This window comes from Chiloscyllium plagiosum, unplaced genomic scaffold (assembly GCF_037043375.1).
Source record: "Chiloscyllium plagiosum isolate Xiang-an unplaced genomic scaffold, Cpla_swu_hap1 HiC_scaffold_23, whole genome shotgun sequence".
In the NCBI taxonomy this organism is placed as follows: Eukaryota; Metazoa; Chordata; class Chondrichthyes; order Orectolobiformes; family Hemiscylliidae; genus Chiloscyllium; species Chiloscyllium plagiosum.
In genome coordinates this window covers 59,663,056-59,676,562 of record NW_028270161.1, presented here as the reverse complement: position 1 = coordinate 59,676,562, position 13,507 = coordinate 59,663,056, and the positions used below count along the sequence as shown (strand labels likewise).

Sequence of the window (13,507 nt, the reverse complement as noted above, 5' to 3'; positions counted from 1 at the left end):
TTCCACTTTCACAGATAGCAAATCTGTTTTCATCACATACTTTAGATTAGATTAGATTAGATTAGATTACTTACAGTGTGGAAACAGGCCCTTCGGCCCAACAAGTCCACACCGACCCGCCGAAGCGCAACTCACCCATACCCCTACATGTACCCCTTACCTAACACTAGGGGCAATTTAGCATGGCCAATCCACCTGACCTGCACATCTTTGGACTGTGGGAGGAAACCGGAGCACCCGGAGGAAACCCACGCAGACACGGGGAGAACGTGCAAACTCCACACAGTCAGTCGCCTGAGGCGGGAACTGAACCCGGGTCTCTGGCGCTGTGAAGCAGCAGTGCTAACCACTGTGCCACCGTGCTGCCCACAGCATTACCTCCATTCCCTTTTCTTGCATTACCTCCATTCCCTTGAGCTCTGGAAGACTATCTTTTCTTTCATCCAATCTATCCTGTCTTCGACCCTGTCACAGAGTTTCCTTTGTCTTGATCTCAGAGTGGAGGCACAAACCAAACTGTTCATTACCTGCAAGCTTTCCTGGAGTTGGAAAAGTAGTTGGATCTCTTCCCAAACCTTCCTCACAATCACTCACCAACCCCATTTCACCCCCATCTCTGAACTCACCTCTCTAATTCAGCCCGCTCTTTCTGAATGTACTCAGAATTACATGACATGCAGATAAATAAACCAATGCAACTTTTCCCCTCAAAGCTAAGCACATTGATGTACTGAGTCAAACTTAAATGCAAAGGTATTTTCCATCCAGACAGTGCTGTTAAATGATGTGATACATTTGGAGGTATTTGCATAGTTATTATTGCATTTCTTACTGACATCAACAATAAACAATTTAGATGAACACAGGTAATATAATTTGCATGGCTGCTCCAAAGATCAGAATGAACAGCGTGCTAGTTCCAGAGGATCCTTTCACATATGGACCTTGGATGACCACAAAGAAGAAGAAACTATTGGGAACACTGATTACAAATATAAAAATACAACTTGAAGAAACTCAGCAGATCAGGCAGCATTTATGGAGAGAAAAATATATGGTTTCAAATACTTTCTTGAAATGGAAACGTTTATCAGGAGGTGCTAGGTATGGAGCTCCACTATTCATACACACTCCTCTTGCTCCAGCACTACGTGAGTCTTCTCCTCTTTTCCAAACTTCTCATGCCTCCCTCCTTCTTTGATATTTTGCCGCAATTTGGGTCAAATCCTTCTTTCATGCCTTTAGTTCTTGACTTGCACAATCAACATACACATTGCACCATTATTCCTTACGTCATTAGATCATCTCTGCCTCCCACACCCTATCCACCACCATGACTTAACACTCATCTCATCCACTCCAATTCACAAATCCTACCACCAGTCACCACACCCTGCCATTTCCACATTATCACACCTCTGTACTTAGAGATAAATAGTTAATCTCAAAGAGATTGCATTTCTGAGGAAATGTAAATTGTTTCTCTATCTAACATTCTCACCTCAACTACTGAGTACTTCCAGCATTTCTATTTTTATTACAAATTTCCTACAAGCACAGCGTTTTGCATTTGTCATGCCTCATATATTAAATCTGGAGGTTAATAATTGCTCGTACCTTTCCAAGGTTATCAAGCTTCTTTAAAAATTTTGTGGAACCAGTAACCCCAAAGTTGCCTTTCTGTAGAACTGTCTTGCACTTCTGCCACAGAAAAAGAACAGCATCCACAACCATGTCGATATCTGGACTACAGCCCTAGAAATGGAAATAAAAATTTTCAATTGCATTGACAAAACAAATGTGTTAGAGAGAGTGCAGAAACAATTTACAAGAATAGTCCTAGGAAAGGAAATTTCAGTTATGAGGATATTTTGAAGTAGCACAGGTGGCTCAGTGGTTAGCACTGCTGCCTCACAGCACCAGGAACCCAGGTTCAATTCCAACCTCGGACAACTATCTGCTTGGAGTTTGCATATTCTCCCGGTGTCTGCGTGGGTTTCCTCTGGGTGCTCCAGTTTCCTCCTACAGTCCAAAGATGTGCAGGTTCGATGGATTGGCTATGCTAATTGCCCAAAGTGTTCAGGGATGTGTAGGTTAGGTGCATTAGTTAGGAGTAAATGTAGAGTAATAGGGTAAGGGAAGAGGTCTGAGTGGATTACTGTTCGGAGGGTCGGTGTAGACCTGTTGAACCAAATGGCCTGTTTCCACACTGCAGAGAGTCTATGAGGCTGGAAAGGTTTTCCTTGCAAGAAGAAGGTTTGAAAAGACAGTCGACAGAGGTTTTCAAATTGTAAGCGGGCTTGATGGTCTAATGTAGCCCTATCAGTTGACACAATACCAATAACCAAATATGGACCAAACAGATCCATTCAAAAAATTTGCAAATCACTCAACAAAACATTTAATTGCAAAAGGGGTTACGCACTTGTACTGTACTACTCAAAAAGTCAAACACCAATTAAAGGAAAAGGGAACTACAATTGCAAAGTTTCTAGAAGTACTCTAGAGTGAGAGTTCCTGGATTTAGCAGCGAGTACTGCTACAACCTCACAGGGAGAAAAGAGGATTTGATGAGATGATCTGCTCACACAAAGGTGCAGCCTCAATATCAGTTACAATTGTACTTCTACCAAATCTGCAGCACAACAGGAAATACAAAATCCTCTGCAAGCCAGACTCCTCCACTTCCCTTGAGAGCCATCAGCATTTTCCTCTATGTTGATTTATCAAGGGCCTCATCAAAGTTCATGTACATAACATAAACTGCATTCCCCATATTCATCTTCTTCATAAAACAACACAAGCAAGCAAATCAAGCATGCATTTACCTGATAAAAATCTCTGCTTGCTCTTCATTTATCTGCATTTGTCCAAGTGGATGTTGATTTTCTTATGGGGGTTTTGCAACGGTTTTACAACCAATTATGTCATACTGACAAGTCAGAAATTAACGGGTTTATCTTTCTCTTTTTGAAGGAGGATGCAAAAGTATTAATCACATTGTCTTTTGGCACCACACACATATCTAAGAAGAAGAATTGGAAGACAGTGGTCTCTCCACAATTTCTACTACTACTTTCCCCAGTAACCTAGCAGCATCTCATTTGGAGCAAATGATTAATGTAATTTAAGTACTCAGTCTCCAATACCTCCCCTTTGCCTTTTATTTATCTCTTCCAGTAGCCCAACAAATTCTAGGTTTATCATAGCTTTGGCAAAGTCTTCTGGCTTGATAAATCCAATGCAAAGTATACATTTTGTATCCCAGGCATGCTATCTGCCTTCATCAATGAATCTCTAATTGGACCTTCTACTCCATGACAATCCTTTCACTTCTGAAAGGTTAATGTGGAAAACTTGGATCAACATTCACTAGAATGGGTTTTACAACTTATTGTTTGGCAACCTCCTGAAGCATTCCCTGCTTGTATTTCTTATTGGAGAACTGTGGAAGATTTGCAGATTGAGAGTATGCCCACTTTTCCCAATGCCTCATGAAATATCCTTAACTTTACCAAAGCCTGACCATTAGGCTGCTGAATGGACCTCTGAAATTTCAAATCTAAATGTTGATCTTCCTTTTGTACACATCCTGTGCAGCCATAACTTTGTATGCCTCACTCTATTCAATTACCCTATGAGCTGTATATCCTTGTATGTCATGACCTGCCTGTACTGCATGCAAAACAAAACTTTTCACCATACTTAGGTATACGTGACAACAATAAATCAAATCAAATGAGAATAAATCAAGAAGTTTCATCACTATTATTGAGGCCGAAGGATTCTGCATAGAGACCACAATGAGATTGCAAATGGCAACTACCTTCAGAATGTGGTCACCTTTTGCAAAACTGCAGCCAGACTCAGCCAAAAGTCTTCGGTAGCAGGTTCTACAATTTTGGTGTAAGATCAAGTGACTGCCAGAAAGGATCTGCAGTAGAGATGTTTGTGAATCAAATGGACACAGTTGGTTGGGGTTGATCATGCTTTTTTTTCTGCCTTGCCAGGAAAGGCTTTGGTTGTCATAGACCAGATGATTTCCCTAATGTCCAATGTAGTCAACACTGACAGGATCCAATGGCACAAAGGTCCATGGCTGAGACATGACCTCCACATGTCCTCAGTTCAGTAGTCTGAAAATCCTGTTTTCACAGGTATGCAACAATCTTTCTGAAGATCCACAGCCCCTGCCTGCAGTGCTTCATAAATAGGTCCAACAAGTTGGGCAATGAGTGCAACTGAAGATCAAGTGCAAGTCTGTGGGATTTGGTCAGTGGTGAGGTACAATGTAAATTTTGGACTTCTGAATTTAAATTTTGTGTTTTACTCTAATGTAGTGTATTATTAAAAGCATTTGGAAAGTGGTGTTTAAGTGGTGAGTTTCTTTTTTGTCAACTGAATTTTAGGCTTAGGTAGGGTGGCATTACCCTCCATTGTGTAAGCTCAATAGGTAGCAAGCCAATAGGACTAAACCAGTTCTGTCGAAACAGATCACGTATGTATAAATTCTAAGTGCTTTAGGAGTTCTTAAGTGCAGCTTTATAAATGAACACAGTTGAAGATCGAGTGCAAGGCTGGGGAGTTTAGTTAGTGGTGAGTTAGGGGAATGTGGAACAGGTGTTTGTTCGCTTGTTTGCGTTTGCTTTTGCCCTTCCTTGCCGTGTAGGAATTGGTTCTCACTCCACTACAGGGAAAGGAACTGAGAGATAGGCCACAGCAGCCTTGTGACATTAAGTGAACATGTTAAGTGAAACATAGGGTGGACAGTGACAGCCTTTTTCCTCAGATGGTGATGGCAAGCACAAGAGGTCATAGCTTTAAATTGTGGGGTGATATATATAGGACGGATGTCAAAGGTAGTTCCTTAACTCAGAGTAGTGGGGGGGGGGGGGAATGCACTGCCTACAACAGTAGTAGATTCACCAACTTTAAGGGCATTTAAATGGTCATTGGATAAACATATGGATAAAAATGGAATAGTGTAATGGGTTCAGATTGGTTCCACAGGTCGGTGCAACATCAAGGGTCGAAGGACACGTACTGCGCTGTAACATTCTATGTTCTATGCCAGTGTGACATCACAGATAAATAATTAGCAGGTGAGTATTTCTCTTTTCTACCTTTTCTGAAATTTCTACTATTCTTTACCATGGGGCAGCACAGTGGCTCAGTGGTTAGCACTGCTGCCTCACAGTGCCAGGGACCCGGGTTCGATTCCAGCCTCGGGCTACTGTCTGTGTGGAACATAGAACATGGAACATAGAAGAATACAGCGCAGTACAGGCCCTTTAGCCCTCGATGTTGCGCCAATCCAAGCCCACCTAACCTACACTAGCCCACTATCCTCCATATGCCTATCCAATGCCCGCTTAAATGCCCATAAAGATGGAGAGTCCACCACTGCTACTGGCAGGGCATTCCATGAACTCACGACTCGCTGAGTAAAGAACCTACCCCTAACATCTGTCCTGTACCTACCACCCCTTAATTTAAAGCTATGCCCCCTCATAATAGCTGACTCCATACGTGGAAAAAGGTTCTCACGGTCAACCCTATCTAAACCCCTAATCATCTTGTACACCTCTATCAAGTCACCCCTAAACCTTCTTTTCTCCAATGAAAACAACCCCAAGTGCCTCAGCCTTTCCTCATACGATCTTCCTACCATACCAGGCAACATCCTGGTAAACCTCCTCTGCACCCATTCCAGTGCCTCCACATCCTTTCTATAGTATGGCGACCAAAACTGCACACAATACTCCAGATGCGGCCGCACCAGAGTCTTATACAACTGCAACATGACCTCAGGACTCCGGAACTCAATTCCTCTACCAATAAAAGCCAGTACGCCATATGCCTTCTTCACCGCACTATTTACCTGGGTGGCAACTTTCAAAGATCTGTATACATATGGTCACCAAGATCCCTCTGCTCATCCACACTACCAAGTATCCGACCATTAGCCCAGTACCCCATCTTTTTGTTACTCTTACCAAAGTGAATCACCTCACACTTAGCTACATTGAACTCCATATTCTCTCCGTGTCTGCGTGGGTTTCCTCCGGGTGCTCCGGTTTCCTCCCACAGTCCAAAGATGTGCAGGTTAGGTGAATTGGCCATGCTAAAATTGCCCGTAGAGTTAGGTGCATTAGTTAGGGGGAATGGGTCTGGTTGGGTTAGGCTACTCTTCGGAGGGTCAGTCTGGACTAGTTGGGCCGAAGGGCCTGTTTCCACACTGTAGGAAATCTAATCTAATCTAAACTAATCATTTTAAAATATTCTACTGAAATTTACACTTTTAATACAGACACGTTGTCTTTAACTGTTTCCATAGTTTTTTTTAGCCTTTTGAATTTGGGTCTCCCATTGCTTTAAATATAAGGTTTTTTTTAAATTTAATGGAATGTGACAGGCGAGCTGAAGCCAATCTATTGTGCTATTGACAGGATATTAAAATTCCTAGATGCTTCTGGCTGCGTGGGTGAGTGTGTGGGAAGTGCCACCAGTACAAACAGCTTGAGTGCGGAGTCTTGGAACTTGAGCATCTGCTGGAGGCCATGTCAAATTGTACTAGTGCTGCCATCACAGATGTGGTCGAGAGAAGGGGAAGACTGGCAACTGAACACTCCAGGGTATCGGATCTTCAGGCAAGACAGGGTAGAGTGTAAAAGAGTAGGTGGTGTTGCATTATTGGTTAAGGTGTCAGTTACTGCAGTAGGAAGGGACAATACCTTGGAAGGGTCTTGAAATGAAGCTTTAAAAGATATGATTTGGAGATGCCAGTGTTGGACTGGGGTGTACAAAGTTAAGAATCACACAACACCAGGTTATAGTCAAACAGGTTTAATTGGAAGCACATAGCTTTTGGAGCGATGCTCCTTCATCAGGTGATAGTGGAGGGCTCAATCCTAACACACAGAATTTATAGCAAAAATTTACAGTGTGATGTAACTGAAAATATACATTGAAAAATTGATTGTTAAGTCTTTCATCTGTTTGAATACCATGAAAGTTTCACTTCTTTCATGTGTAAATTACAAAACCTTTTTTTTAAGTGCATTCTCAGGTTAGCTGTTAACAATGGGTGATAGCTAGACAATATGTTGAAGGTGTTAGCCCCCTGTTTCTCTGACTACGCCACGATGTTTAGATTGATTCTAATCTAAAAAGTGAGATAACGGAGTTTTACATGAATGCATGCAGTTTTTGAGCAAAATACAATGTAACCCTGCAAGTACAAATTCACCCCACAAAATATATGTGTGCATGTGGGTCTTTGTCTGTCTGTGTGAGTGTGTTTTTTTGGGTTGGGGGTTGTGAGTGTGAGAAAGTGTATGTGTGTGTGTGTACTGAGTGTAGTGTCTTAAGTCTGTCAGGGAGTGCATGTGGGAATGTATGTCTGTTGGTGTCTGTGTATATGTGTGTCCGTGAGAGAGAGAGAAGATCGTGAGTGTGTGTGGAGGAGTGTCTGTGTGTGTGTATATATATAGTGCAATGGTTGTCACCTGTAATGTGACATGAACCCAAAGTCCCGGTTGAGGCCCTCCCTATGGGTACCAAACTTAGTTATCAGCCTCTGCTTGCCTTGGAGGACTTGTTTTGTGATTTACACATGAAAGAAGTGAAACTTTCATGGTATTCAAATAGATGAAAGACTTAATCAATTTTTCAATGTATAATTTCAGTTACATCACACTGTAAATTTTTGCTATAAATTCTGTGTGTTAAGATTGAGCCTTCCACTGTCACCTGATGAAGGAGCGTCGCTCCGAAAGCTAGTTTGTTTCCAATTAAACCTGTTGGACTATAACCTGGTGTTGTATGATTTTTTAACTTTAAAAAGATAAAGCTTACAAATAAAAAGGGGGCAGATACATTGTTTGGGACCCTGTAATACATTTGCAGCAGTCAGCCAGCCAGCACTAGAGAAGCAAATATTTAGGCAATTCACTGAGGCGTTTAAAAATAATAATACTAAAATAGGTTAATTATTTTAGGGAATTTCAAATTCTCCAGCATTAATTGGGATGATCACAATGTAAAGATTTTAGACAAGTTTGATTTTTGCAATGTATTTAGGAGAGCTTTTTATGCCAACACATAGAAGACCCAATGTGGGATGGTACGCTGCTCAACCTAATTCTGGGGAACAAAGCTGGTAGTCGAGGTAGCAGAAGAGGTGCATTTAAGTGACAGCAACCACAACAAAGTATGATTTAAGTTTGTTACAGGAAAGGAAAACTATGTTCTGAAATAAAAGCCTTCAGATTGTGGGAAGGCAGATTTAATTAAAATAATGTAGGGTCTGGCAAAGTAGATTGGAAACAGCTACTTGTGGGAAAAACTACAACAGAACAGTAGAAGGCATTCAAAAAGGAATAGATGAGAGGACAAGTGCAACATTTTCCCTTTCAGGTGAAATGTGGAAGCAACAAGCCTAGACAGCCATGATATCTAGGAGTATTCAGAACTGGATAAGAAGGAAAGGAAAGACTTTTAGCAGATACAAAGGGAACAAATCAACAGAGGGACTCGTGGTGTTTTGAAAGTGAGGGGAGGAGCTAAGGAAAGCAATTATGAAACCAAAGAGGGGACAAGAGAAAACTCTGGTGGGTAAACTCTGGAGAATTTGAAGGTATTCTATAAGTATATTAAGATGAAGAGGATAACAGGAAATAATACAGCCCATTAGAGATCAAGGGCAATCTGTGCTTGAAAATGGTGAACAGTGATAGGGTGTTAAATGAATACTTCACTTCTGCATTCACTAAGAGGGAGGAAGATGAGAGTACAGAATTTAGGGTGACCAACTGTGGCATTCTTGAGCAGATTAACATAGGGAGTGAGGAAGTAATAGAGGCTGGATTTTTTCACTAGATCCTCGGATGCTGAGGAGCGACTTGATAGAAGCATATAAAATTATGCGAGGTATGAATTGGGTAGATAGTCAGAGTCTTTTTCCCAGGGTAGAAATACCAAATACTAAAGGCATAGGTTTAAATTGAGAGATTTTTTATTTACACTGAGGTTTGTAGGTGCCTGGATTGTGCTGCCAGGGGAGGGGGTAAAAGCAGAAATGATAGCAACATTTAAGAGGCGTTTAAACAGACATGGCAAAAAGATAGGGAATAGAGGGATATAGAACACGTGCAGACATATTAGATTAATTTAGAATGGTATCATGATCAGCACAGACATCGTGAGTCAAAGGGCCTATTCCTATGCTATACTGATCTATGCTCTATGTTATATGCAGATTGTTGGCAGGCTTAAAAGTTGACAAATCCCCTGTTTTGAATTAGTTGTATCCCAGGCTGCTTGGGAGGGGAGGGATGAAATTACATGGGTGATGGATCAAATTCCTCTCTGGCCAAAGGACGTGCCAGAGGATGACAACGTGGTTCCATTTTTCAAGAAGGGTAGTATAAACTAATGAGTCTCACATCAGTGGTTGGCAAACCAATGGAGAAAATTCTGAAGGACAGAATGCATCTCCTCTTGAAGTGGCAAGGTTTGATCAGGGATAATCAGCTTGACTTTTTCAGACTGAAGTCATGCCTAACAAATCTGCTGGAAGTTTTGGAAGAGGTAACTAAGTGTTTGACAATTGTAATGCAGTTGATGTAGTTTATATGGACTTCAGTAAAGCCTTTGACAAGATCCTACATTGGACACTGATAAAGAACATAAAGGCAGATGGGAGCCAAGTAACTTGGCAAGATGAATGCAAAGTTGACTTAGTGATGGAAACAGAGGGTGATGGTAGAAGGCAGTTTGTGTGACTGGAGGCCAGTGCCCATTAGCATTCCACAAGCATCAATGCTGGGTCCCTTATCGTTTGCGAAGAGGGTGGAGGCTGGTTTAATAGTTAAGTTTGTGGATCACATGAAGTTGGCCATTTGGTTAATAGTGGGTCTTATGTTACAGGGGATATATATGGATTGATTGAATAAATCAGTAGCAGATGGGTGTAAGGCCATAAACTTTAGAAGAAATAACAAGACAAGGTGTACGCAGTGCAAAGCAGGACACTGGGAAACTCAGGAACAGAGGAATCTTTGGGTGCTTGTTCACAGGTTAATACAGTAGTTAAGGTATACAGAAGACTTGCCTTTATTAGTCATGGCATAGATTATAAGAGAAGGGTGGGCCATGTAGGAGCTGTGCAAAACTTTAGTTAGATCACAGCTGATGTACTGTGGGCAATTATGTATACCACTCTTTGGGAAGAATGTGATTGCACTGAAGTGAGTGCTGAAGACATTCACCAGATATTGCCTGGGTTTGAACCATTCTGCTATGAAGAGAGACTGAATGGGCTTGGGTTGTTTTCTGTAGAGTAGAGAAGGCTGATTACGAAACAGAGTGGGAAGAAAGCAGCTGTTCAACTTAGTTAAAAGGTCAATAACAAGGGACCATAATTTTAAAGGTAAAAGGCAACAAGTTTAGAGGGAGTTTAAAGAAATATTTTATTCACCCAGAAGGTGGTAGCACTCCGGAATGCACTATCTGGAAGAGTAGTAGACGCAGGAAACCTCAACATTAAAAGTACTTGAATAAGCACTTGAAATATCATAACATTCAAGGCAATGGGCCAAGTGCTGGAAAGCAGTTTTGGTATGTATGACTCTTATGATTCTATGTCTCCTGGCCTATAGAACCTGTGTGCTAGACGTTGCCTGTCATAAGCTAGTGGAAAAGGAGAGATCCACAGGAATATCTGCCTCTTTACACTGACACCCCTTCTCTTGTCTTCCTCTCCTTGGGGCCTCCTTCATTGACCCCTGCAGTTCTACTCCTCCTTACTTGTGTTACAGAGATTCCAAGGATGATCTTCTGCCTTGCGCCTTCTGAGGTACCAGTAGTGGCCTCCACTGAAAATAGCACTGCCAATACTGAAGAATGGTCAGCCAGCTCTGCTTGCAGGTGGGACATTTGTCTTGCAGGAGAGATTCCTATGAAGAATTCTCTTTGCAGGGCCTGGGAAACCATGTCTGAAGCCAGCAAACTGCAGGGCTGGGATCAAAACCAGACAGCGCTCTGGGAGATGGCTGTTGCAAGGCTGCTATCAGCTCCACGGAACAAGTCCATGAATATAACCATTAAATTCCACCTTATCTCTGTCTCTCTCTAAGAGAATGTTACCAGACTTGCTGAGCATTTCCATCACCTTCTGTTCTTATTATGGATTTTAATTCCTTTTTTTCTCCATGTTGCTAAACTAAACAAGCATTTTAAAGTTTCAAATATTGCGGCAAACTAAATAATTGGTGCACCTTTTCAATACAAAGTCCCGACTTGAAATATTTGCTGTAAAAATCTTAACACGTACCTCTAAAGGGGTACAGGTATATGCAAACATTGCTTCCGCTAGTATCACAAGATCATCACATGAGATGGTGGCCCCACCAGGTTGAAGTGTTCCTCCTGTAAGAAACAGATTAATCTAATATTAACCATAATTCGGCAATGGTCCATTTACCCTCCTAAAGAGATGAATTTTATATGATTGAAGCTGCATCAAAAACGACCTTGCTACATGCATGTGGTTTCAGTTGTCAACATGAGTTTCTGCACAGACACGGGTAAATGAACAGAAATTATTCACCAAGTACCTTAATGACCTTGCCTGCCTTCCAGAGTGAGGTTTTAGACTGTTTCCCTCTCCAGATTATACACAGTGACCATGAAGGAGATCTGAAAGTTCCTTCACTGGGGTAACTTCATGATTTTGTTCTGTTGGGAGGTAATACCATAGGCTTCCAAACCAGCATGGGTTGAGAACTCCTAACGGCATCAATCTCAGGATCAATGGAACATGCAAGCTTCTCCACTGCGGCAAGGTGGCAATCCATGCCATAAACCTACCAGACCATAGGTCACAAAAGGGACACCCTGATGGTAACCTCCGTCGGTGTGAGAACAGAACCCATGCTTTTGGCATCACTCTGCAACACAAACCAGCTGTCCAGCCAACTGAAATAACTGATTCCCAGACATCCTTGCCGTGGACTACCACCTTGTGATAGTGAAGAGATTTGAGTGTTCCGTAGATCAAGAGTGATGCCATTGGGACTTCTGAACTCCTGGCAGGGCCATCTCAGGCAGTAAAGTGAGAGGGCAGGAACCAGACAAGGCACAATCCTAAAATTATCCTCAATGATAATTCAGGCAGAAATTATTTTCATGATATCAATGGCTGCAATGACAGATGAAGGCTGCAACAGCAGGGAAATCCCCAGTTTTTGAGGTTCCCTTGCCACTGTAACTGGATCTGCTTTCTGTCAAGGAGGTGTGACCACTGATGTCCAACAGTATTTGCACATGATGTCTAGCACAAGATCAAAGAGTGTGCTTTTTGCACAGCCAGTCACGCAGCATCTGAGAAGCAGGAGAATCGGCTCTTCTTCAGGATTGAATCATCATTCCTGATGAAGAGATTATCCTCAAAATGTCAACTCTCCTGCTCCTCAGATGCTACCTGACCAGCTGTGCTTTTCCAGCACCACAATCTTCAACTCTGATCTCCAGCATCTGCAGTGTTCACTTTCTCCCAGTCTAGCACAAGATGTCTTCCTGGAGGAATTCAAACCCCCCAACATCACAGACACAGACACAGACATACACAACATAAACCCTATAGCAGAGAGGTGATGGTGGCAGGATTGAGAGATCTGAAAGACTCTCGCTTCAGATCAGAACATAAATGGTGGAGTTTCATTCAGTCATTCTGTTCCTGGAATATGACCAGAAAAATGCACCAATGTCCAGGCAGGGAGGTTTGCCAGTACGACAATACTATGGCTTTTACTGTCATAGAGTTATTGAGATGTACAGCATGGAAACAAACCCTTTCGCCCAACTCGTAACTGCCAACCAGATATCCCAACCTAATTTAGTCCCAATTGCCAACACTTGGCCCGTAGCCCTCTAAACATTTCCTACTCAAATACCCATCCAGACACCTTTTAAATGTTGCAATTGTACCAGCCTCCACCACTTCCTCTGGCAGCTCATTCCATACACGCATCACCTTATGCCACATGCTAATTAGCACAGGGGTAAGAAAATTAGAGAAATAAACACGTGGCTGAGAGATTGCTGTGGGAAAGAGGGATTCCATTTCATGGGACATTGGCATCAGTTTTGGCATCGGGGAGATCTGTATCGATGGGATGGTCTCCACCGGAACTGATGTGAAACCAGTGTTCTGGTGAAAAGAATAAATAGGGTGATCACTAGGACTTTAAACTTGTGAGTCGGGGGAAGGGAAATGGAAAACAACAGCGAATATGGAGTCAAGTAGAAAGATAAGCAGCAGGTTAGCATGGGTGCAATTTTAAGTTTGAGGCAGACTAAGAATGAAGCAAAAAGGAAGGATAACTTAGGACATACTACTAGAGGTGATGGAAATCATGAGGATAAGAAAATTAGCATTAAGGTGCTTTACCTGAATGCTCGTAGTATTCGGAACAAAGTAGATGAATTAACAGCAAAAAAAATC

General features: G+C 42.1%; 1 protein-coding gene across 1 annotated transcript in view; it reads right to left on the bottom strand.

The window, feature by feature from the left end:
- The window catches only part of cfap54 (cilia and flagella associated 54), a 527,984-nt gene that overhangs the window by 425,929 nt on the left and 88,548 nt on the right, over positions 1 to 13,507 (bottom strand). Inside the window, exons 13-14 of the mRNA XM_087999737.1 lie at positions 11,336 to 11,430; positions 1,618 to 1,755 (exon numbers count right to left, since the gene is read on the bottom strand). Of these exons, the coding sequence (XP_087855863.1) occupies positions 1,618 to 1,755; positions 11,336 to 11,430 (233 nt within the window). The remainder of the gene's footprint in view (positions 1 to 1,617; positions 1,756 to 11,335; positions 11,431 to 13,507) is intronic.